This window comes from Castor canadensis, chromosome 5, assembly GCF_047511655.1.
Source record: "Castor canadensis chromosome 5, mCasCan1.hap1v2, whole genome shotgun sequence".
Classification (NCBI taxonomy): Eukaryota; Metazoa; Chordata; class Mammalia; order Rodentia; family Castoridae; genus Castor; species Castor canadensis.
Window position 1 is genome coordinate 72813783 of NC_133390.1, and position 22300 is coordinate 72836082.

Consider the following 22300-nt stretch of genomic DNA (forward strand, 5'->3'; position numbering starts at 1 on the left):
CACATATCCACTCCCCAAGCCACTGGTACTGTTGGTGCTTGGCAGACAGTGGAACTCTGAGAACATCAAATGACTGGCCCCTGGCCCTCTGGAGGTCTGGACTGTCTCCTCAGTTCCTCCCACTTATCTCAGCAGTGGGACACTCCCCATTGGCCCACCCTCTACATAGCATAGCATACCTCTAGCATAGCGAGGAGAGCAGAAACAGTCATGCATGCATCTAAGGCTAGGTTTTTTTCTGAGCCTGGATCATGAGGTTTTCCTTTTTAAAGGTAAGGAGGCCTGTCTGGCCAGAATGCGGGCCAAGTTTATTTGTAGGCCTAGCCCTGAGTTGAAAAGTAATGAATGTGTGGTAGCCACATCTTTGCCTGTATGCTACTGGGTGACAAGTTACCGGGTGGTCACTCTCTCTCTCTTGGTTCTAGCTCCTTATCCCAGGATCTTTGGGTAAAATGGTTTCTTAGACTCAAGAGGAAGAATGTTAGACAGTGGGAGCCTGCTCCAGCCTGCTGAGCTCAGCTGCATTCTCTACTACAGCTTTTAACAAAAGCTTTGCACCCTTTCCTGGTATTAATACATAAACTGGCACCATACTTCCCATCCTTAAACATACTTCCTCAGTCAGAACCTGCAAAGAAGAATGATAGAATTCTGAACTTCAGATTTCACCTAGATTTGTAACAGTTTGTGCAGGATACACCGGATTGTATAGGCTGGAAAACTTGTTAGCATGACTCCCAGAGACATTTGAGATAATGACTTCTGTTCTGGTTCCCAGCCTTGAGTTCAAGAGTGATCTCGAGACTAGCTGCAGTGGTTCAACCTGTAATCCTAGCTATGTGGGTGGCAGAGATTGTAAGGATTGCAGTTCAAGGCCAGCCCAGGTAAAAAGTTCTCGAGACTCCATCTCAACCAATGGCTGGGTGCAGTGGTGTGTACCCATCATCCCAGCCATGCAGAGAAGCACAGATAAGAAGATTGCAGTCCAGGCCAGCCTGGGCATAAAGTGAAACCCTATCTCAAAAATAACCAACACACAGAGGGCTGGTGGAGTGGCATAGTGCTTTCCTAGCAAGCATGAGGCCCTGAGTTCAAACCCCAGTATCATTAAAAAAAAAAATAAAGAATGATCTGGGATTGGGCAGTACTCACCCAGAAAGTCTGACCGTGGTGGCTGGGGAGTTGATTTATACCTGAACGGCCTATGATAATGTGTTTACACACTAAAGCTCTGGGATTGGGGAGATGCACCTGGATCTGATGAGGTGTTTCAGGCACCTGTGTATGAGGTTGTGTGTACATTGCTTTAGCTATGGATAGATGGATGGATGGATGGAATGACAGATGGGCAGATGAATGGATCCATTCAATGGGTGAGTGGGTGGATCAATGGTTAAGTGGGTAGGTAAGTGGATGGATTAATCAGTAGATTGGCTTGGCTGGTAGGGAGGCATTGATGACCACAGAAAGTCTGATACAACTCTCATTCATTCAGACATTATGACCTATAGCTGTGTACTTCTTGGGAAACCTTTTACGCCAGGAATCTGCCCCTGTTCTAACTGCATTAGGAAGTGTTGCTGGTCTCACTGCCCATATATATTGACTGGACTGAAATTTTGTACCATTTAGATTCATAAACCCTTCTGAATGATTCAGTAGCATGCATGTTTTGTCTTTCTGATGACTTGCATTTACTACTGACCTTTGTGAATATACAGGTTATATATGATACATCTTAATGTGCCATTTCAGGTCCTGTCCCACCTGTTTCTGGGGCTGAGGCCACTTGTTCCATCTCAGCCACCACTGTGACAATCCATTTTGAGAGGGTCCAGCCACTTTCTGCTTGATACAGAACTGCTAAGCACTCACACATGTGCAAATCACAAGCATGGGGCAGACAATACCCATTCAGAGCTAACATGGTTATAAGAAAAAGGAATCGGGAGATAAATTCTGACCCATTCCAACCTTTGGAAGGGAGTCTTGAGACAGGTGTCCCTACCATTTCTCAGGAGAGTCATTTGAGAGTAAGCACTGGACTGCATGTGATCCTCCTAAGTGGTTGGGAGCTCTCTTCCTGCCTCGATCCTCTCTTTTCTCACTCCTGCTTCCCTGGATATGCCTCACTAAGGGGAAGCTTGTAAACACCTGATAAAGCCTGATTGACAGTACATTTGGGACTAAACACAAGATTCTTGGACCTCATGAGGGGTTCATCCTGCCCCCACCCCACTATACTGTGAGCTATTCATTTTTGTATCCCCAATACTGAGCACAAGGTTTGAATTATTCCTTTCTTATTCTTTTCCATTAGATTAATCGTGTTGAGCAGGCACTCTTCTTGAATCTTCTGCTGTGTACCATTTTCAGCCTTGGTACCATCTTTTTTGAATTCTGCTAGTGTTGACTCAGTACCATCTTTCCCAGAAGGATTACATTTTTAACTTGTGCAGAATTCAAAAAAGTAAAAGCAGATACAGGAAAGGCTTCTGTGCTGGGCTGAAAATGGTTCTAAAGATACCCAGGACTCTGTCAATGTTTTCTCATTTTGCATTGCCTTTGCAGGTGTAATTAAATTAAGTCTTTCGAGATGGGGACTGGCCTGGATTATGTGGATGGGCCTCTAGTGCAATCACATGTAACCTTATATAAGCCAGAGACTGAGGCGGACTTCACACGCCCAGAAGAGAGGGTGATGTGACAGTGCAGCAGAGAGAGATTTGAAGATGTTGGCCTTGAAGACTGAAGTGATGTGCCACAAATCCAGAAATGCTGGCAGCCACCAGAAGGTGGAAGAGGTGAGGAATGGACTCCCCTAGAGTCCCTGAAAGAAATATGTCCTGCTGACACCTTCATTTCTACTCAGTGAGACTGAATGCAGACTTCTGGACTCCAGAGCTGTGAGAGATTTAAATAAACTGTTGTTTTTATGGCACGTCATCTCTGTATCTTGTTACACAGCCACAGGAAACTAGTACAGCTTCTTTAAAAGTGCCCTGAGATCAGGAAACTGAGGCAGAAATGTTGAGAGTTCAAAGCAAGCCTGGGCTACCTTCAGAGACCCTGATGCAAAAACAATAAGGACTGGGAGTGTGGCTCAAGTGGTAGTGAGCTTGCTAGCATGAGGCTCTGAGTTCAAACCCCAGTACTGCCAGGGGGGAAAAAAGGACCCTCAGAAATCACTGCCCTCAGCCTAGTACAATCTGCCTTGTTTGTTATTTTTTAAGACAGGGAATCCCTGTTGTCCAGGCAGGGTAGGCTGGCCTCAAATCATGATTCTCCTGTCTCAGCCTCTTGAGAGTTAGGATTACAGGTGTGAGCCACAATGTCTAACTCAGTCTGCCTTCTTGTAGTGTTTTTATTTCCCACCTGCCTATTGCCAACTCAAAGCTTGCATTCTTTAAAGTGTATTTAACAATGCCCAGAAATCTGCTAATTAATCAGAGATAGATTTGTGAATAATATTCATAATGGCCTGGGTTTTTTTGGGGCTTTTTTGGCAGTACTGGGTTTGAACTCAGGGTCTTTCACTTGTTAGCAAGTACTCTACAGCTGCAGCCAGGCCTCCAACCTCATAAATGAGATCTTGTTTTCCAGAAGAGAAGGTTAAGCTCTAACTGACTCCTTATCACGATCTTACCCATTCCAAGTCCTTCCATCCATCAGCATTTTTCAAGATGTCGTCCAAGGACAGCTGGCATTGAATCACACGTGGCACTTGGTGAAGATGTAAAGGTCACATGTCCACCCCGAACTTTAAAAGGTGTGGAGAATGGATTATGAAAAACCTATGAGAACTGGACGTAAGCAAGGTGAGATGCAGCTTAACTGCTTTTACCTATAGGCTGAGACAGGCACAGCCCCGGCTACAAACAGAAAAAAGCAGAACAGCTGCATCTCCTAAGTTTGCATTCAGAGAAGCAGGAACGCAGTTTTCTCCTGTGACAATGTCATGCCCCTCTCTGAGAGCCTCTGCTCCACTCTGTTTGCTGCTGTTTATAAAAGGCCCGCTGAAGGAGGACATGAGGTTTTTTGGGGCTTTTTGGCTTAGGTTTTTGCTTTGGGCTTTTTGATATGGGAAACTTTGGGAGGGGAAAGGAATTGCTAAAGGGAATTGCTGAAGGGAAAAGAATAGCTAAAGAGGGGTTGATAGAAAGTCTGCATCGAGAACTTTAACATAGGCCTTAGAAAAGCTAAGCCAAAGAAAGAACTATATACATAGGTCTTAGAAAAGCTAAGCTAAAGAAAAGCCAAAGAAAGAACTTTATAGTGCAGGATAGAGGAGACTTTAGCGTTATGCATATGCAGTTTTTAGTCATGGCTGTTGTTTGCAAGTCTGCACACTGAGGCTAAAAGAAAGCTAAAGAAAGATGGGGACAGTGCAAGCCTGGGGGCAAAAGACTTTGAGAGTGATTAAGCTAAGGAACAGCTAAGAGAAAACATGGGACAGAAGGAGTCTAAGGAAAGAGGTTTTAAGCAAGGTTTTAAAGAAGAATTTAGAAGCAAGGTTTTAAAGAGCTGCAAGGAGTAAGATCATAAAGAATCAAGATAGAGAAGAAAAGCAATGAGGGTTGTGCATTTCCACCAGAGCATTCAACACACCTGACCCCACTTTCTGTCTGTCTACCCTGTGTCTTTTCTGAATCTCCAGTGGCCCCCAGTCAGCCCCAGTTAGGTTCAGTTATAACAAGGGAGGGAGTGAGAAAACAGCATCCCCTCCAAAAAGGTGTAGGGGTGAGGTGGAGACACCTGCTCTTTGAACATACATCCTGGATGATGCTAGCACCACCCATGAGAAGACCTGCAATAGAAGAAAGAGTCAGAAGTGACCCATCTGTCTGTCCTTCCGTGGCTCAGAGAGGAAACCTGGGCCAGGAACTGAATTTTACAGAGAAGATGTTGCCCAGCCCCCAGTGCTGGATGCCAGGCAGAGATCACAAAGGAGCAAGATTCCTGTCCCTTCATGCTATTCATGCCACAAAACAGCTGCAGAGATGTTCAGGAAGTCAGGGACTGTGAAAATTTTGAGAACGTGTCACCATTAGGCAATTCATACAACTTAAGTTTTTAATTATAAAGACCTTCACCAAGCAGTAATAGGTTACAAATGCATGTACTTTTGGGAAATTCTCCCAGAGATGCACTTCATGGTTGTACACATGTACAAGGTCATTCATTGAAGAGCTGACTGTCATAGCCAAAGACCAGAAAGAATGAAAATGTCCATCATTGTGGAAATGGTGAAATAGATATGGCACATTCATACAATGAAAAATAATGAGGAAACTGTGTAAGTACTGACACAATGTGTGCTTAGTATGCTACCTTTGTGTTTAAAAAGGGAGTGACAGGAATCCACATTTCTATTAGCTAGTATATTTGTAAAGAAGCGCTTGACATATGTATGAGAGTAGTGATTACCTCTGCACGGGGGGAAGAAGGACACTGAGCAGATGGGAAACGAGGATGGGAGGGAAGCTTTTCACTGTAAATATAATTATACTTTTGGGCTTGGAACTATATGAGTATATTATATATTCAAATACACAAATAATAGAATAAAATTAAAAATAAGCATTTATTGTGGTGCTTGGAACTAGCAATCTGGATCTGGTTTTCTACACTTGATTGTCTTGGCATCACCTGAAAGTCCTGTTGTCCCAGGGGGAGCTCTTCAGGCAAGGGGCCATGTTGCAGAGGTCACTGCCATTCCTAGTGCTTCCCTGGGTTAAATGTAGTGCTGCAGATCAGAAGAAAGATTTCTGTTGTCCAAAGCAGCAATGGGAGGACATGCCTTGGAGTTTCTTATTGGGTAGAAGCAGCTCCCAGAGATTCTGCAATTTGAGTCCACTGTGCTAGGGCAGCTCCTGGGAAGGAGGGACCCTGCATGGCTTCTAATACAGAGGCATCAGCTGCTCCCGACTCATGAAGGAGTGGTGGTAACGATTCCGAGTGGCAAAGTCGGCATTCTCTTGGGTGAGCTGAGTCATCGCCATATCAACCCTGGCCAGGGATGGTGCCAAAATGATCTGTTCCCGGGGGGACTGCAGACTCCTTCAATGGGACACAGGACAGTGAAAAGGAAAGAGTGAGTGAGTGTGAAGACGATCGGTGGAGGCCAGCCTACTCTGGATAGAGACACTTTGTACAAATGCCCGTTGTGCTAATGTTTGGCATGCATTGAAATGCTTAGCATGTAATTGTTGAGAACTATCTGAATAACAGATTGTGAACTCAGAGTAGAGTAAGAGTATCAAGTAAGAAATGAGAGTGATATTTACCCTTCTTAAGTAGAAAAGTATAAACTGTACCCACCTGACAGGAGATGCCCGCAAAGAGAGTTTTTGCCTTTTAAATGGTGTCATTTGGGGGCTCTATAACTTTTAAGTACAATGAAATAACAGAATAGAGAAGCTGGAAAGTAAGAAGAATGGAAAGAGAAACCTCTTTGATTCATTAGAAAGCAAGTTGAATGAGGAGGAATGGTTTCCAGAGAGCTAAGGTTCACTTAGCAAGCAGCTAAGAGGCAAAGTGCAGACACTTTTGACCCCAAAGTGGCCTCGAGATGAAGAGCAAGTCCCAATATAGATTCCATTGTCTCTGCATACATGGTTGGATCACACTGGTAAAGATTAGGGATACGTGAGGAAAGTGCTAGAGGCGGGAGGGAGCAGGGAAAGCCAAGACCGGTAGCCAAAGCAGGAAGACGTGGTCCCAACTCCATCCCTAATCACCTTAGAGGCCTGGAGAAGACCCTACCTCTGTGTGTGTCTCTTTTCTTACCTTTCCAGGCCCCTTCCATGTACATAGCCTATGTCAGGTCCTTAAGTCTCTTTGAGGCATACATTTCCTCTGAATACCTTTCCTTTAAAAGAATCAGCTTCTTTACTCCTGGTAAGGTCTAATTGTTCACATTAGGAATGTTTGAGCATTTTAAAAGGTAGATCTAATTCATAAATCTTCAAGGTTAGAAGTTTCTTAAGCAGAACAACTTGGGGCTAGAGTAGTGGCTCAAGAGGTAGAGCACATGCATAGCAAGTGTGAGGCCCTGAGTTCAATCCCCAGCACCACCAAAAAAAAAAAAAGAAAAAAGGAAGAAAGAAAAATTTCAAGTGATTCTCTCAAAGATGTCTGGCTACTGAAGCTAGATCACATGACTAAGGAATACAGCCATTTGCTGAAAACATACCTAAATCACTTAGGTTTAAAGTTTCTGAGAACAGAATTAACTTCCATAAGGGTTGAATTTTCAAAAAGTTAAGTAACCAAAATGCCAATGCTTTTTTTTGTTTTTGCTATTGTCTTTTTTTTGTGGGGGTTTGACTGGTCCCAAACTGGCAATCTTCCTGCCTTAGGCTTCAAAGTACGAGGATTATAGGTGTGTACCACAATATCTAGCTTTAAAAAAAATAGGTGAAACTGTATGTCCTTCTGAATTTAGAGAAATGATATACAGTATTTTCACTTTCTACAGTGGCTTCAAAAGGAGGCTCTGGACAGTTTCTAGGGCTTCAGGGAAGAAAGCCTTCTCAAGGTCATGGTTAACTTCACATACTAATAGGAGTTGTGGGTGTAACAGAGGATGTAACACAGTCAAATTCTGCTCAAACATACTTTACTACTTTATTATCCTGGTTTCGTTTTGAAAGACAGTTGGGGCTACAGTTGGGGGAAAAACTCAAAACTATAAAACAGAAAACACAGCTACTAATTTCTATTTTTAAATGAGTCACCATTTCCTAGTCCTCTCCCCTTCCTGAATCACCACAAAATACTGCCCCAGAGCCATTGTAAGGTTAGCAAGCTTGATGCTGGCTCTGGTGAGGCCCCATACCACTTCACTAATCCAGAGCCTGACTATGCTATGAATTACATGGACTGAGTTATGTTCCAACCAAAGGACTGTCCCTTCCTGGGAATATTCTCTTCCTCATTCATTCTTCTTTCTGCATAGCACTGCAGTGAGCTTTGAGGTGAATTCAGGAACAGCTAATGGAGTGGTGACCTCCCATGGCCATTTTTAGGTACTTAAACTGAAAGTGACTAAATATGTTCTTATAAATCAAAATATGCCAAATATTACCCATATACCACTTGAAGCTCAAGAATTTGTAGGCAACCTCTACACAATCTATTTCCACTTAAACTCTACTTTCCCTGAGGACTAGATTGCAGGGGAAAAGAGGTCAGGGTGGGTGCATTGTGACCTGAGTCACCCAGCTTTGTGCCTTAGATAGGATGAGAGGCAGAGGGGCCACCACACCCTTCCTGTAGGAGGACATGAAGCCAGCCAGCTGAAGCAGGGAGCTCTCCTCACACACCACACTCCCCATTCCTGGACTCACAGCTCTCTATCCCCTCCCTGTTGGTTTCTTCAGCCTCTTATTTTTCCTCATCACCCTAAGTAACAAGCTTTCATTTCCTGTGCCAGCTGGAACAGATGGGCAGTGCTCACACACAGCTGTCTTTAAAGGATTTTAGGGCTTGGGGAGCTATTGTCTCAGTTTGGGACGATGTGGAACTGGGTGGGGAGGATGCTTATATGACAATGTGATTGTACTTCATTCCACTGAATGTACACTTGAAATGGTGAAGATGGTAAATTATATGTTATGTGTATTTTTTCCACAATAAAAAACATGAAGGGGAAAAAGGACTCTAAACTTCCATCTAAGATCAATGGGAAAGGGTCCGTAACTCATTAGCACTGTCCAGACATGGAAGGTGGAAATACTGGCAAATGCAAACCAGACATCTAGAGTTTCAGATACAAACTGACAACATGAAGCCAAATAAACCCTGGTTAGAATATGCCTGGATTTGCCCAGCCTACAGCTTTGGCTCCTCACTGATGCTGAAAGGTAACCGAATGATTAATTCCTCAGAATCTTGAGGACTTAAGAGGCAAGGAAGCAATGGCACTAAAAGGGTGGAGAAGGAAAGGGATTCAGGCCACATGAACATTGCCCTCTCTGGAGGACTCCTCTTTCCTTGTGTCAGAACATGGAGGTCCTGCAGCAGTCCTCCAGGACCTCTTCTTTAGTTCCTTATGTGGCCTCTGCATTCTTGCCAACACAGTGATGCCAACTACCTCTGACTTGAGATGGAAGAGAAAGAGTTCCAGTTTCACATTTCCTTGGGCTTTAATCTTGAATATGATTAGGCACTGATGTTAATGTGTCTTAGACTGTGAACTCACTGAGAGAAGCTCTCTTGATTTATCTCCTGAGCAAACAAATTCTAGACAAAGCCTCTGCTCATGATAACCACAGACAAGAAGGGAAGAAGACATAAGCCAGACGAAACTTCTGATGAGCTAACCAATGAGGAGCAAAGGTGAGCTTCCTGGAGGTTTTCCCTTGTCAGCTTCCCACACCACAGTTCAGGCCCAAGCCTAGCCAGAAATGGGAGCTCCTCAGCACCTCCCAGGAGTCTGGGACACTGATCCATCCTTATACCAGCACTGAATTAGCACAGACCTGTAGGAGGGGATCAGAAGAGACTTCATCCATCGGAAAAAGCTAAAATTGGAGGCTGATCCTGCAGGGAGGACACAGACATAAATATTTATGAAGGGCCTACATAAGGATTTAGAATCCCAGTTTTAGCAAGGTAAATTGTATCCCCAACACACAAGCATGCACACATACGCATGCACCGAGAGAATAAGCACAAATATTTCCTTTTTCAGTCTAACCAAACAATATTTGTTGTGTTATTTCATGATAAGCGTCTACCAAGAACTTTGTACCCATGTGTGATTTCCAAAAACTTATTTCTAAACCCTAAAAATTCCAAAAAAGAAAAACTTATTTCTAAACCCTAAAAATTCCAAAAAAGAACTTTGTACCCATGTGTGATTTCCAAAAACTTATTTCTAAACCCTAAAAATTCCAAAAAAGTGCTATAAAGAAAAGAGCAGGGGACTTGTGAACTTCCATTATAGGAATTCAAATTCTTTTGATATTTACGCTTAGATTCACGCTGATGTGTATGGAACATGTACTATGAAAATCCCTGAAGTAGATCACACACTCTGAGAGTGGGAACATGTCTTTTTTCATCCTTGTACCCCTAATAGGATTTGGTACTTAAGAAGTTTTCAAAAGGTATTAAATGAATCAACCTTTAGAAATGTTAGGGCTGAAGTCTGAAGTGAGGTTATTGATCATATTGTCCCAATTGTCCTGATATCAGACACAGTGATTTGAATAGAAAGACAAATTGATTGGATCATGTTCAATATATGATTGGGAAATTAGTCCTATTTAAAGAGGCTTATGTTAGAATCTTGGCTAATATCCATGGTATGCAGCTGATAACATGTCTATTCAATATCTTTTATGGTTCTTATGGGTAAAGGGAGCATACATCACAAATCTGCATTAGTATCTGTAATTGCAAAAAGATTACTAATATGTTTAGAGAATCAGTACATCTTCTGTCTGAAGTTAGAAAATAAAATGTAAACATTTCAATTACTGATCCTACTTAGATTCTAAATTACCTAAATTTTAGATGGACATTGGCCTGAAATTTGCTTTTATTCTTTCTGTGATTAGATTTCTGGGAAATATTTAAATTTTTTAAGATCAGACTTTTAAAAAAAAGTTCAGAAGTAATCATTGATATAAATCACTATGTCAATTAAAATATATTTGGTCTATATGTGTATGTCTACAAATCTAGAGTTTTCTTTATGGGAAGGTTTCTAATGACCAATTTAATTTCTTTACCTAGTGACCAGAATAGTTCTATATTTATTTCTCCTCCTCCTCATCCTCCTTCTTTTTTTTTTTTTCAGTACTCAGGGCCTCAAGCTTGCTAGGCAGGCACTCTAACATTTGAGCCACTCTGCTAGCCGTATTTATTTTTTCTTTAGTGGGCTTTGGATGTTGGAAGTTTGTATCTTTCAAGGAATTTGTCCAATTAATCTAAGTTGTCAAATTTGTTGGTATAAAGCTATAATAATATTCTTTTATTTTCCCTTTAATATATGTAAAGCCTCTAGTATGTCATCTCTTTCATTCCTGGTATTGGTAATTTGTGCCTTTTCTTATTTTAGAATGACCAATCTGACTAGAAGCTTATCAATTTTATTGATCTTCTAACACAATCAATTTTTTGTTTCATTTGTATTCTTTTTGTTTTTAAGTTTTATTGATTTCTACTCTGATCTTCCTTGTTTCCCTTTTTCTTCGTTGAATTTAACTTGCTCTTCTTTTTCTGGTTCTTGATAATGTATGCATTTGATGCTATGAATCTCCCTATGCACTGGGTTAGCTATCCCACAATTGTGATATGTTGTACTGTCATTTTCATTCGGTTCAAAATAATTGTGATTTCACTCCTGTTTTCTTCTTTGAACCATGAGTTATTCAGTTTCTGTATTTTATTTAGTGTTTTTGGTTCTTTAGTGTTCCTTATTTTCTATATGATCTTTCTGTTATAGTTCTAATTTTTCCCCCTTTGGTCAGAGAACTATTTTACTCTTCAATTGACTTGAATACTTTTGAACTTACTAAAACATTTTTTGTTTCAGAATATGGTCTAATATGCAAATGTTCCCTATAACCTTGAGAAGAGTATACATTCTGATGGGGAGAGTGTTCTGTAAGCATCAGTTAGGTGGGCCTTTGACAGTGCTCTTCAAGTTTCCCATAACCCTCCTGATTTTATGCCACTTGTATCAATTATTGGAAGAGAGCTGTTGAAGTCTCTGTCTGTGATTTTGAACTTCTCTATTTCTTCTTGCAGTTCTAACAGTTTTGGGGTCATGCATTTCAAAGCTCTGGGTTTTTGTTTTGTTTTGGTCTGGGTTGGTTTTGTGGTACCAGGGTTTGAACTCAGGCCTCATGCTTGTTAGGAAGGAGCTCTACCACTCAAGCCACGCCTCTAGCCCTGTTTGCTTTTACTTATGTTTTAGATAGGGTCTTAGGCTTTTGCCCCAGACCAGCCCAGTCTGCAATTCTCCTACCTATGCCTGCTGAATAGCTGGGACCACAGATGTGTACCACCACGTCCAACTTATTGGTAGAGATGGAGTCTTGCTAAATTTTTGCCTGGGCTGGCTTCTAACCACAGTTCTTCTGATCTCCACCTTCTGAGTAGCTGGGATTGCAGGTATGAGCCACTGTGCTTAGTCTAACTTTCTTAAATGTTTAATTTTCTTTCTTTCTTTTGTTCTGTTTTTAAGTGCATAAATCTATATTTTTAAGTGCATAAATCTATATTTTTGATATTTTGATGTTTTTGAGGTCTTACTATGTAGCATAGACTAGCCTCAAACTCACTATTTAGCCCAAGTTAGCCTCATCTCATTATCCTTCTGCCTCAGCCTCCCTAAGTGCTGGGATTATAAACATGAGCCACCATGCTCTGTCTCTATTTGTTGTCTGCTTGTGCCAAATATCCATTATTATCTTTTTACTCTTTTCCTGTCTTTTTTGATTTTGGTTTTTTTTTCATTCAGCTTTATCTCCTTTATTGGTTTATTAGCTACATCTTCATTGTGTTGTTTAGTGGTTTATAGTATATACATTTTTTAAAAAACATCTTTACTCTTTTTTATTTTTTGGCAGCACTGAGGTTTGAACTCAGGGCCTCACACTTGCTAGGCAGGTGCTCTACCACTTGAGCCACTTTGCTAGCTCTGTAGTATATACATCTTAAACACCTTTATCTACTCTCAAGTGATACTGTAATTTTTCACACACAGTATAAGACAATTATTACAGTACACTTCATCAGTACACCACTTCATTTCAACAATGTATCTTATCCCTCCTGGCCTTGTGCTAATGTTGTTATCCATTTTACTTCTAAGTGTATAAACTTCATAGCAAATTGCTAGCATTTTTCCTTTATGGTCATTTATGTATATGTTATAGTTCTCTTCCCAGAGTATCAGATGCTTGAAATGGGATTCACACCTGAGTTAGGGTTGGCATTTACTAGGTGTTTGAAGCATATTTTTTTCAACGAAAGCTACAGAGAAAGGAAGCAGTAGCAAAATAGCTGAGCGACTTACCGAGGTGAAGCCCTGGGCTGGCCCGGCCAATGTAGAAATACACGATGGTAGCAATACCCATGTTAACCAGGGTATAGACCCACTGGATGGCCAACATAATGAGAAGGGACCCAACGGCCTGTGGAAACAGCATCGGGAAGGCAAGTCACCTAATGGTTTTCCACAGAGGAAGCAAACCACAAGGTAGGACCTTAGGAAAGTCTCTTGCATCAACTTCTTATCTCTAGTAAAGTCTGAATAACTGAAGTTCAATTATAATTCAAAAGCCTCACTTAAGCAGGCATTTGTGAAGGCACCTTCTGGAAGTAACACTTTAATCAAAACCATCAATATAGTCTATCCTAGGTCCTCATCTGATTCTACCCTAGAAGCAAAAAATTAGCATGAAATTTAGTAATCCAGGGCTTATCAGCTGCAATTATTCAAGCAGTAAATAACTGATTATAATAAGTGGTTCATTAAACGTAAATCTTACCATATGTAGTTTCATCTAAATTCTAATACAGCAGGAAATTTAATCACATTGCTCCTAATTAAGCCCTCTTCCTCCCCAAATCACACTTACCTATACCTGAATTATTTCTCAAAGACAACTAAGGTCAAGATGAAGTTACTCACCCCTAACAGGGAGACCCAGGGGTTGCACATGTGTGTGTAGAAAGAAGTTGATCTTCTCTGGAACTCTTGTTCCTGGAGTCTGGACTTCCGGAAAAAATCTTAAAAATAAATTAGTCAAATCTGCAGCTACAAATTTACTACCAAACCCTCTTCTGCTTTTGTGAGCATATACCTATGAACTCCTTTCCCTCAACTTTGTAATTTTGCCAAATGACAACTCTTAGCACTTGCTCTCATAGAAGGAAGAAAGGTTTATGACCTCCTTTCAGTCAAGGATCTGAAAAGAAAGGGAAGGGGGAGGGCAAAGTAGAGATGGAAACTTCTCTAAAACCCACCACACATCTGTCCACATTTGTCATCTGTGGGAACTGGGAGATCAGATCTCCCCTCTTTTTCAGATGAAAGGGGGAGAATGGAGGAATTGGACATCTTGTGTTCTTGACCCAAGGAATGACACTGGAACTGATGGGCCAGGTTGGCTTTTGTCTCCTGCAGGATAGTTTTTGCTACCATCTAACACTGAAAGTCAGCTCAGGTTAGCCTGGTCTCAAGTATAGACCAGAAGCTGATGAAGCAGACAGAAGGAGGGAGAATTGCTATTTTAATTCCTCCCTTGGCGGTTGAGAGGGCTGAGAGGAAAAAAAGGTTTGGCCATAAACACATATATGTGCCCACCTCATCCTCCATGGATTTCAGACACATCAGAATGTCTTTTTTTATCTCTGCCTTCTCAGTTTACCTCTGATTCCAGACCTGCTCCATTTAACCATGAAATGCATATAGATTGTTATAGTCTAATTGCCATGAATATCACAGTGGTGATTCAAACAAATGGTATATTGGATTAACTTTGCTGCATGTTTATACATCATTTCAACACTAAACTTTCATAGTTTGTTGCTCAAGAAATATGGTTGACAGCTCCTTAACTCTCTGTTCTCCAGGATCAATTTCCTGCTTAGGTCAAACTGCCTCAAATATGCCATTTCCTCTGCCCAGCCTTTTCCTCGCTACTCAATCCTGTATCTCAATCTTATCTCACGCACTAGTCTTCTTCCCCACCTCAGCTGCTTCTGATGGGTTGGTCCCTGGAATCCAGCTGGGATCCTGTAGGCTTTTACGTGCCTAACTCCCACTCATCTCTCAGGTTTTAGCTCCATATCACTGCATCACGAAAATGGTCCCACCCCAAAAATCTAAATGTATGCTCTCGTACTGATACTATTTCCTTATGACCCATTTCTTTTCCCTCATAGAACTTACCGTTATTTGTAGCTGTATATTAATTTATGTGTTTCTATGCCCATTGGATTATATACTTAATGGGGACAGGACCCACATCAGTCTTGAGTCCAGAGATTGGCACGCACCCAGTACTCACTATGTATTCCTAGTCCAAGTTTTCTGTCGTCTCTGGTCACTGTGACTTTCTGACCTAGCCATTCTGAAACATAAGCCATCATGCTATTTCATACCCTGCCCGTTATGGTTTGAATATGAAATGGCCCCCAAAGACTAAGGTTATTGGGGATTTATTTGCCAGCTGATGGGCTTAGGGGAAAGAGACTGGATTGTGCAGGCTCTGACTTCATGAATGGATTAATCCATTGGTGAACTCATAATTTGAAGGGACCTTCAATTCTGAAGTGGGGACTAGTAAGAAGGAGTAGGTCACTGGGGGCATGCCTTTGAAGGATGGATCATGTCTCCTGCCCCTTCCTCTCTTTCTCTCGATCTGCTTACTGTCCAGCATAAGGTGAGTAGCCTCTGCCACATGGCAGAGAACATCTGCCACCATGATGTTCTACATCACCATAGGCCCACAGCAAATGGAGCTAAGAACTACGGGCTGAAACCTCATGAGCCAAAATAAAGAATTCCTCCCTTTAAGTTCTTTTTCTCAGGTATTTGTCATAGTGACAGAAAGTCTAACATATTGCCCTTTACCACTACAGTCCTTTACCAACCTCCTAGTTACTCCTCTTTCTCTTGGTAACAGTTTCAGCCCCTGACTTGCCGTCTTTCTCTCTGTCACTACCCTATCATCATTCTTGGTGACTTCTACATAAACAACCCTTTAATGCCCTGTTCTCTTGGTTCCTTGAAATAGTCACTCTAACAATCTTTCTTTCACTCACCTCAACTATCAACTTCCTTAAGCCACACTTGCGAGGTGTCATTACCAGTAACCTTACACTTCCTAAATTATGATTTTTAGCAATCTACTCTCAGCCTATCACCTCCTTAAAAAAACAAAAAAATGAAACTTTTTTGAAAAACTCATTTGCTCTGTCGTCCCTCTAACTATTCATGGCCCTTAGAGGGACCCTAGAATGTGTGTTTTCTGCCACCCACCTCCTCTTTTCACTACCCTTACATAGCTCAAGTTCTGCTATAGCTTAAACTTTAAGTGTCCCCCAAAAGTCCATGTGGTAAGGCCTTGCCCCCTGGGATGGCATGTTTGGGAGGTGGTAGAGCCTTTAGTGGGTAGAGTCTAGCCGAAGGTCTTTTTGTCTTGTGGAGGCATGCTCTTGCAGGGGACTATGGACCCTGGACCCCTCCTCTTTCTCTCTTTTGTGTCCCAGCCATGAGGTGAACAGGTCTACTCCACTGTACACTTCAGCCATATGTGCTGGCTTGACCCAGATCCAAAAGCAAGAGGATTAATTGATCATGGGCTAAAACTTCCAAATCTGTAGGCCAAAATAAATCTTTCCTCTTTATAAGGTGGCTTTCTCAGGCATTGTTAGAGCAATGGCAAGCTGGCTAATACAGGTTCCATGGCCCAAGACTATCATGTACACCTGTTTCCACACTTGAGCTTTCTTCTCAGTTATGCTTAGCCAATTTATTCTCCTACTCAGTGATGAGTGGGAGAGAACTTTCATATCTTATCACCAAATCTTTCAACTCACCTGTCTCTTCCCACTATGCTGCTGCCCCATTTTTACAGCAGATGCACAATCCCTGCTCCGACCTCAGACCCAGCCCTCCACTTATGATCCCATCCCCTTTGGTCTGTTCAAGGGCTTTGCTCTCACATCATCAATTTTTCTGTCTCCTACTGAATCATTCCCATCACATACAATACATTGCCATTTCTCCCACCTAAACAAATGTCTCCAGGTTATCCCAGAGCTACTGCTTTGTTCTTTGTTGCCCTTGTAGCAAACCTCTTAAAATAATCTTTTTCTTTCTCTTTTTTTTTTTTTTGGTGACACTGGGGTTTGAACTCAGGGCTTCACTCTTGCTAGGCAGGCACTCCTACAGCTTGAGCCACTCCACCAGCCCTAAAATATTCTTGAAATTACCATTCCACTAAAACTACTCTTTCTGAGGTTGCCAAGGATTTTAATCTTTTAAAATTCAATGGTCAACTCCCAGTCCTCCTGCTACTTAACCTTTCTGACAGCATCTGACACTCATGATCACTTCTTCCTTTTTGAAACACTGTCTTCACCAAGATTCCTCACTTTCCTGTTTTGCTCTTCACTGCCCACTCTTTTTCTGCCTCCTTTGCTTTTTCACCTCCTCTTCAAAGTTGAAAACTGTAAAGTACCCCAATATTCAGTCCTCAGCTTCATTTTTTTCAGATATAATCAGTCCCTAGAGAGCTCATCTAGTCCTATGGCTTCAAATACTACCCAAAAAAGATTCCAAATTTACCTCACCCTTGACCTTTCCTTTGAACTGAAATTTTGAATATCTTTCTTCTCAATACCTCCCTTTAGTTGGCTAATTTAACATGGCTAAAGCAGAAATCTATCTTCCGTAAGACTTCTTCATCTGTGTAAATGACGCCATTTCTGCAAACGTCTTAAGATTCATTCTGGCTTCTCTATTTGTCTCATTCCTACATCTGTAAATCCTGTTGATTCTACCACCAAAATATACTCTAAAATACAATCACTCCTCACCACCCCCATTGCTTCCATCCTTGTCCAAGCCACATTTATCTTTCGTGTGCTTACTCCTGTGGTAGACATCAAAATGACAGGATATTTCCCAGGTTTCTTGCAATTATGTGTGGCTATGTGACCAAGTTCTCACCCAGAGAGTTTTTTCTTGATGTTGGTGTACTGTCCAGGGCCTGTGCTTCCTAGGCAAGTGCTCTACCACCCAGAGAGTGTGAACAGACATGGTGAGCGCCACTTCTGGGCCAAGGTCTCTAGAAGAATGTGTGCTTCTTCTCTGTGCTCTTTCCCTTTTGTCTGCCTGAAATCCGAATGTGATAACTTAGTCTTGACATTGCACACGACAAGGTCCTAGGGGATCATGAAGTCATTCAAATGGAAGGAGCCTGGTTCTCTGAATCAGTGCAAAGAGCTTCCCACTGATTCAAAACATCCTTCCTAAACTGTTAATGCAAGTGAAAAATAAATTTTGGTTATTTGTTATAGCAGTTTAGCCTTGGCTTCCCTCTTTTCTCTGTCTAATCAATTTCTCACAAATCCAGTGATATCTTAAAGCCTGAATCTGATTACACTGCAGCTCTAGCTAGACCCTTCAGTGGGCTTGTTACATTCACAATGGCCCACATGGTTCTCACACAGCACTGTTCCCCACTCTCCTCGCTGGACTTCTCTCTACCTTTCTCCCCTGGCTTACTGCTTTCCAGTCATTGCTGGACTTCCGCTGTTCTTAGGATTTGCCAATCCAGTCTCCACCTGTGCTTTCATACCTACCATCACCTCTGTAAGGACTCTTTCCATTTATTTCTCTGCAAAGCATACTGCTTCATACAATTCAGTTCTTCATTGAAGTACTCTCTTTCCAGAGAGGTATTTTCTGATAAATCTATATGAAACAGTGCACCTCTCCACTTCAGTCTCTATTCTATTACCCTACTTTATGACTTTTATAATACTTGTCACTTACTGACATTACATCTATTTCCTTATTTCTTATGTATGTCCTACTAGGATGTAAGCCCCATGATAGCAAAGACCTTCTATATCTGTTCAACATGTTCCTTTAACACTTAGAACAGTGCTTGGAAGGTAGGAGATGGTTCATACATGTGGTTGAATGAATGAATAAACAGCCTGCCCCAAAGCCTGGCGCAGCGATTCATGCAGTAAGAATGCTTTCCTACCAGTCTACTGGTACTTAGCTTTTTAGACGTCCATGAATATCAAGTGTCATGATTTATATAATCTTTTTATGTCTTCATATATGGAGGGCAAATATCACCTTTTTATACCATCCTAAGTGCCAATTCTAGCTTGTGCTTAAAGAAGTGCTCAATAAAATTCTCCTTTCTAATTATGAATTAAAATAGTCGGTCAAGATTTATGATTGGTTTGAATGGATGTTTCTATTGGTTTTTTAAAAGAAGGAATTGTGTTATGATTGCCATTGATTAAATGGTAGATTTAATGCTCTGTGGATGATTCATTTTTTTAAATCATAGGCTTAATGGAAGAGTTTCCCCCTTGGTTATTAAGGAAAAACAACACTCTTGGCAAAGAAATTATATTTTTAGCTTCTCCTAGATTTGTCAAATGTTGAGTTCTCCCTTTCACAACACTTGATCTTATACCAGATTAACAATGCAGATGGTCCCTGACTTTGGATGATTCAACTTAAATATTCCTACTTTATGAAAGTGAATTCAGTAGAAACTACACTTGTTTGAATTTTGTTCTCTTCTCAGGCTAGTGGTATGCAGTATGACACTCTCTTGTGATGCTGCGGGGGCAGCAGCCACAGTTCCCAGTCAGCCACACAATCATGAGGGAAAACAATTGACACTCTAGAGGTCCTACATTACCAAGCTGTGGTGTCCAGTAGGTTAGGTGCCTTCTATGTACTTTCAACTTGCCAATTTACAAAGGATTTATTGGGACATAAGTCTATTATAAATGGAGGAGCATCTGTATAGTACCTAAAGGAACTGTGTGTGTGTGTGTGTGTGTGTGTGTGTGTGTGTGTGTGTGATCAGAGGAACTTCAGAAGAAATAGTAGGAAGCAAACACAATGCACTTATACATCAGTATTATAAGGGAGAATTCATTAAAGGCTCCTCAATGACTCTGCACAGTTACACAAACTATGCAGGCAATTATTCACAGTTCTGAATAACCATAGTTCCAACACTCTTACAAACTGATTAAAGGATTTTTTTTTCTCTTGAAAGATTTTGCTAGAAGAAGCAAATCTTACAAACTTGTTCTTGGAGGAGACATACTAGAAACCCTAGAGAGGAATAACTAGGAAGTCCTGTAGTTGTAAAGAAAACAAGCCAACAAAGAAATAAATAAAGCCATGCAACATGCATGGTAAAAATATCAGAAACAATGAATATGATACACATTATTGACTTAAAATCCAATGATTCATAAAATTCATGCAGATATAAGCATGAAGGAGGAAAGAAACAGTTTTGTCAAATTTTTAACTCATGAATTTACTTAAAGTCAATTTAAAACCATCTCTGAAAATCTACTCCACATCTTTATTCGAATGAATAAAATCATCCTAATTACTATGTACAAGCCAAAGATGTGTGCTGCTAAAGTTTGCATAGAATTGTGTTTGAAGTCTACATGGTATTTTATCATGTTTAGGTTATAACTTGCTTAACCACTTTCAAAATACTGAGGCAATTATTTCTAATTTGTCATTAACAGAAACAATGCAGCTATGACAATCATATACATAGTTTTTGGTTTGTTGTTTGTTTTGGGGTTGTTCCCTTGACACATAATTCCAATAGATTTTCCAATTATACAATTTTGTATTCCTTGTTACATCTTGAAAGATCACTCTCCAGGGTCTGGAAATGTAGCACAGAAGAGTGCTTGCCTAGTATGTGTGAGGCCCTGGGTTTGATCTCCAGTACTGGAAAGAGAAAAAGGAAAGGAGAGAGAGAGTGGGAGCAAGACAGGGAGGGAGGGAGGGAAGAAGGGAGAAAGGAAGGGAGGGAGGGAGGGAGGGGGGAAGGAAGGAAGGAAGGAAGGAAGGAAGGAAAGAAGGCCACTCTCCAGAATGAATGAACCAAAAGGACTTCCAACTACAGCAGTGTGAGATCAGTGAATCTTCTCTCCCCCAACCAAAAAAAAAGTATAAAACTAGACAAAATAGTAAAAACAAACAACAACAATAAACCACTTCAGGACTCCAGAAATTTACCAAATAGAGACAACATATTGAAAAGCATTTATTTTTCAAAAAACGCTGGAGCTAAGGGTAAGAACAGTAAGAGTGTGAGGCCTTCCTGCCTGGGCTGCTCTCATATCTGTCCCAGTTCTTATCAACAAGGAGTTGGTCAGAAACCATTAGTTTTGCTGCCAGAGGGCACAGACAACTTAGATCAGGGGAAACAACTGGCTTTATAAGTTAAATATGGTCAGCATAGTAGAAAATTAAATAAGGGAAAATCTTCAGCTTTGCCACCCTGAGGGTGTAGACCCAGCTAGAATGAGCAGTAGACCAATCAGAAGTTTAATGGGGGAGATCCTGGAAATGGGAGAGCCATTGAAGATCTAGATAACCTCCCTATATTTCCTTGGATGCTGGAAAATAATGCCCATGACTGGGGAGACCAGAGATAGCCTGGCAAAAAGTTAAAGCAGGGGAGACTGGAGAACTGCCCAAAACTTAACTGCTTCCCATCCACACACAGATTCTTGGCAGACAGCAGAAGGCTTTAGATTCTGCAGACACAGTGGCCTCCTTCCAGGAAGCAGGCTTAAAAAACTAAAACTGAGATTGAAAAACAGACTAAAGACATCAATAGCCACAAACCACAGGGGAGACATATTTAGAGTTAAAACTCACACAATTTACAAAAACAAACAAACCAATTTTCAAAAACTCAGACATACACATCAGAATCCAGACCTATATCGTCCAGTTTACAATTCAAAATTACAAGACATGCAATGAAACAGGAAACTGTGACTCATCCTCAGAAAAAAACCAAAAATCAATCAAAAGAAACTCTTAGTACCTGCATATGTTAGATTTGGCAGACAAAGACATCAAAGCAGCCATTATGATATGTTCAAAGAATTAAAGAATGATATAATGTCAATGACTTCAGGAAAAATCAATAACACTGGCCTCAAAAATAGGAAATGTCAAGAAATATAAGCTATAAAAGAGAACCAAGTGAAAATTCTGCTGTTAAAAAGCACAATAACAGAAATGGAAAATCTACTAGATGAGCTCAGTAGCAAGTTAAGAAGAATCAGTAAACTTGAAGACAGTCTAATTAAAACTCTACATAATGATGAACAGAGGAGGGAAGGTGGAAGAAAAATCAGCAGAGCCTAGAGAACCTGAGATAGTGCAAGTTCACCAACAAGTGTGCAATAAGAGCCCTAGAGGAACAGAAGAGAAAGAACACACAGGAAAAAAATACTCTGAGAAATAATGGTCCAAAGCTTCCCAAATTTGACTTAAAAAAATACATATCAACAGGTCCAGGAGAACTAAATCAGCTGATATTGCTTACAGCAAAGTGTACTTGATTACCACAGACCTACCATTTTCACTTAAATTGTTAAAAACTTAATAGATATGCAACAATATTCCTTTTTTGGTAGTTTTGAATTCAGGGCCTCTCCCTTTCTAGATAAGTGTTCTACTATTTGAACCATGCCCCCAGACCTTTTTTGCTTTAGTCATTTTTTTTTGGTT

The 22300-nt window shown here is 40.9% G+C and overlaps 1 protein-coding gene across 4 annotated transcripts in view; it reads right to left on the bottom strand.

Annotated features, from left to right (window-relative positions):
* Positions 1-5565: 5565 nt before the first annotated feature.
* Positions 5566-22300, bottom strand: part of Slc12a8 (solute carrier family 12 member 8) — a 172068-nt gene continuing 155333 nt past the window's right edge. For all 4 annotated transcript variants that reach the window (XM_074073345.1, XM_074073347.1, XM_074073346.1 and 1 more), the window contains 4 exons: positions 13655-13752; positions 13037-13154; positions 9486-9546; positions 5566-6060 (listed from right to left, as the gene is read on the bottom strand). In XM_074073345.1, the coding sequence (XP_073929446.1) occupies positions 5901-6060; positions 9486-9546; positions 13037-13154; positions 13655-13752 (437 nt within the window). In that variant the 3' untranslated portion in view covers positions 5566-5900. The remainder of the gene's footprint in view (positions 6061-9485; positions 9547-13036; positions 13155-13654; positions 13753-22300) is intronic.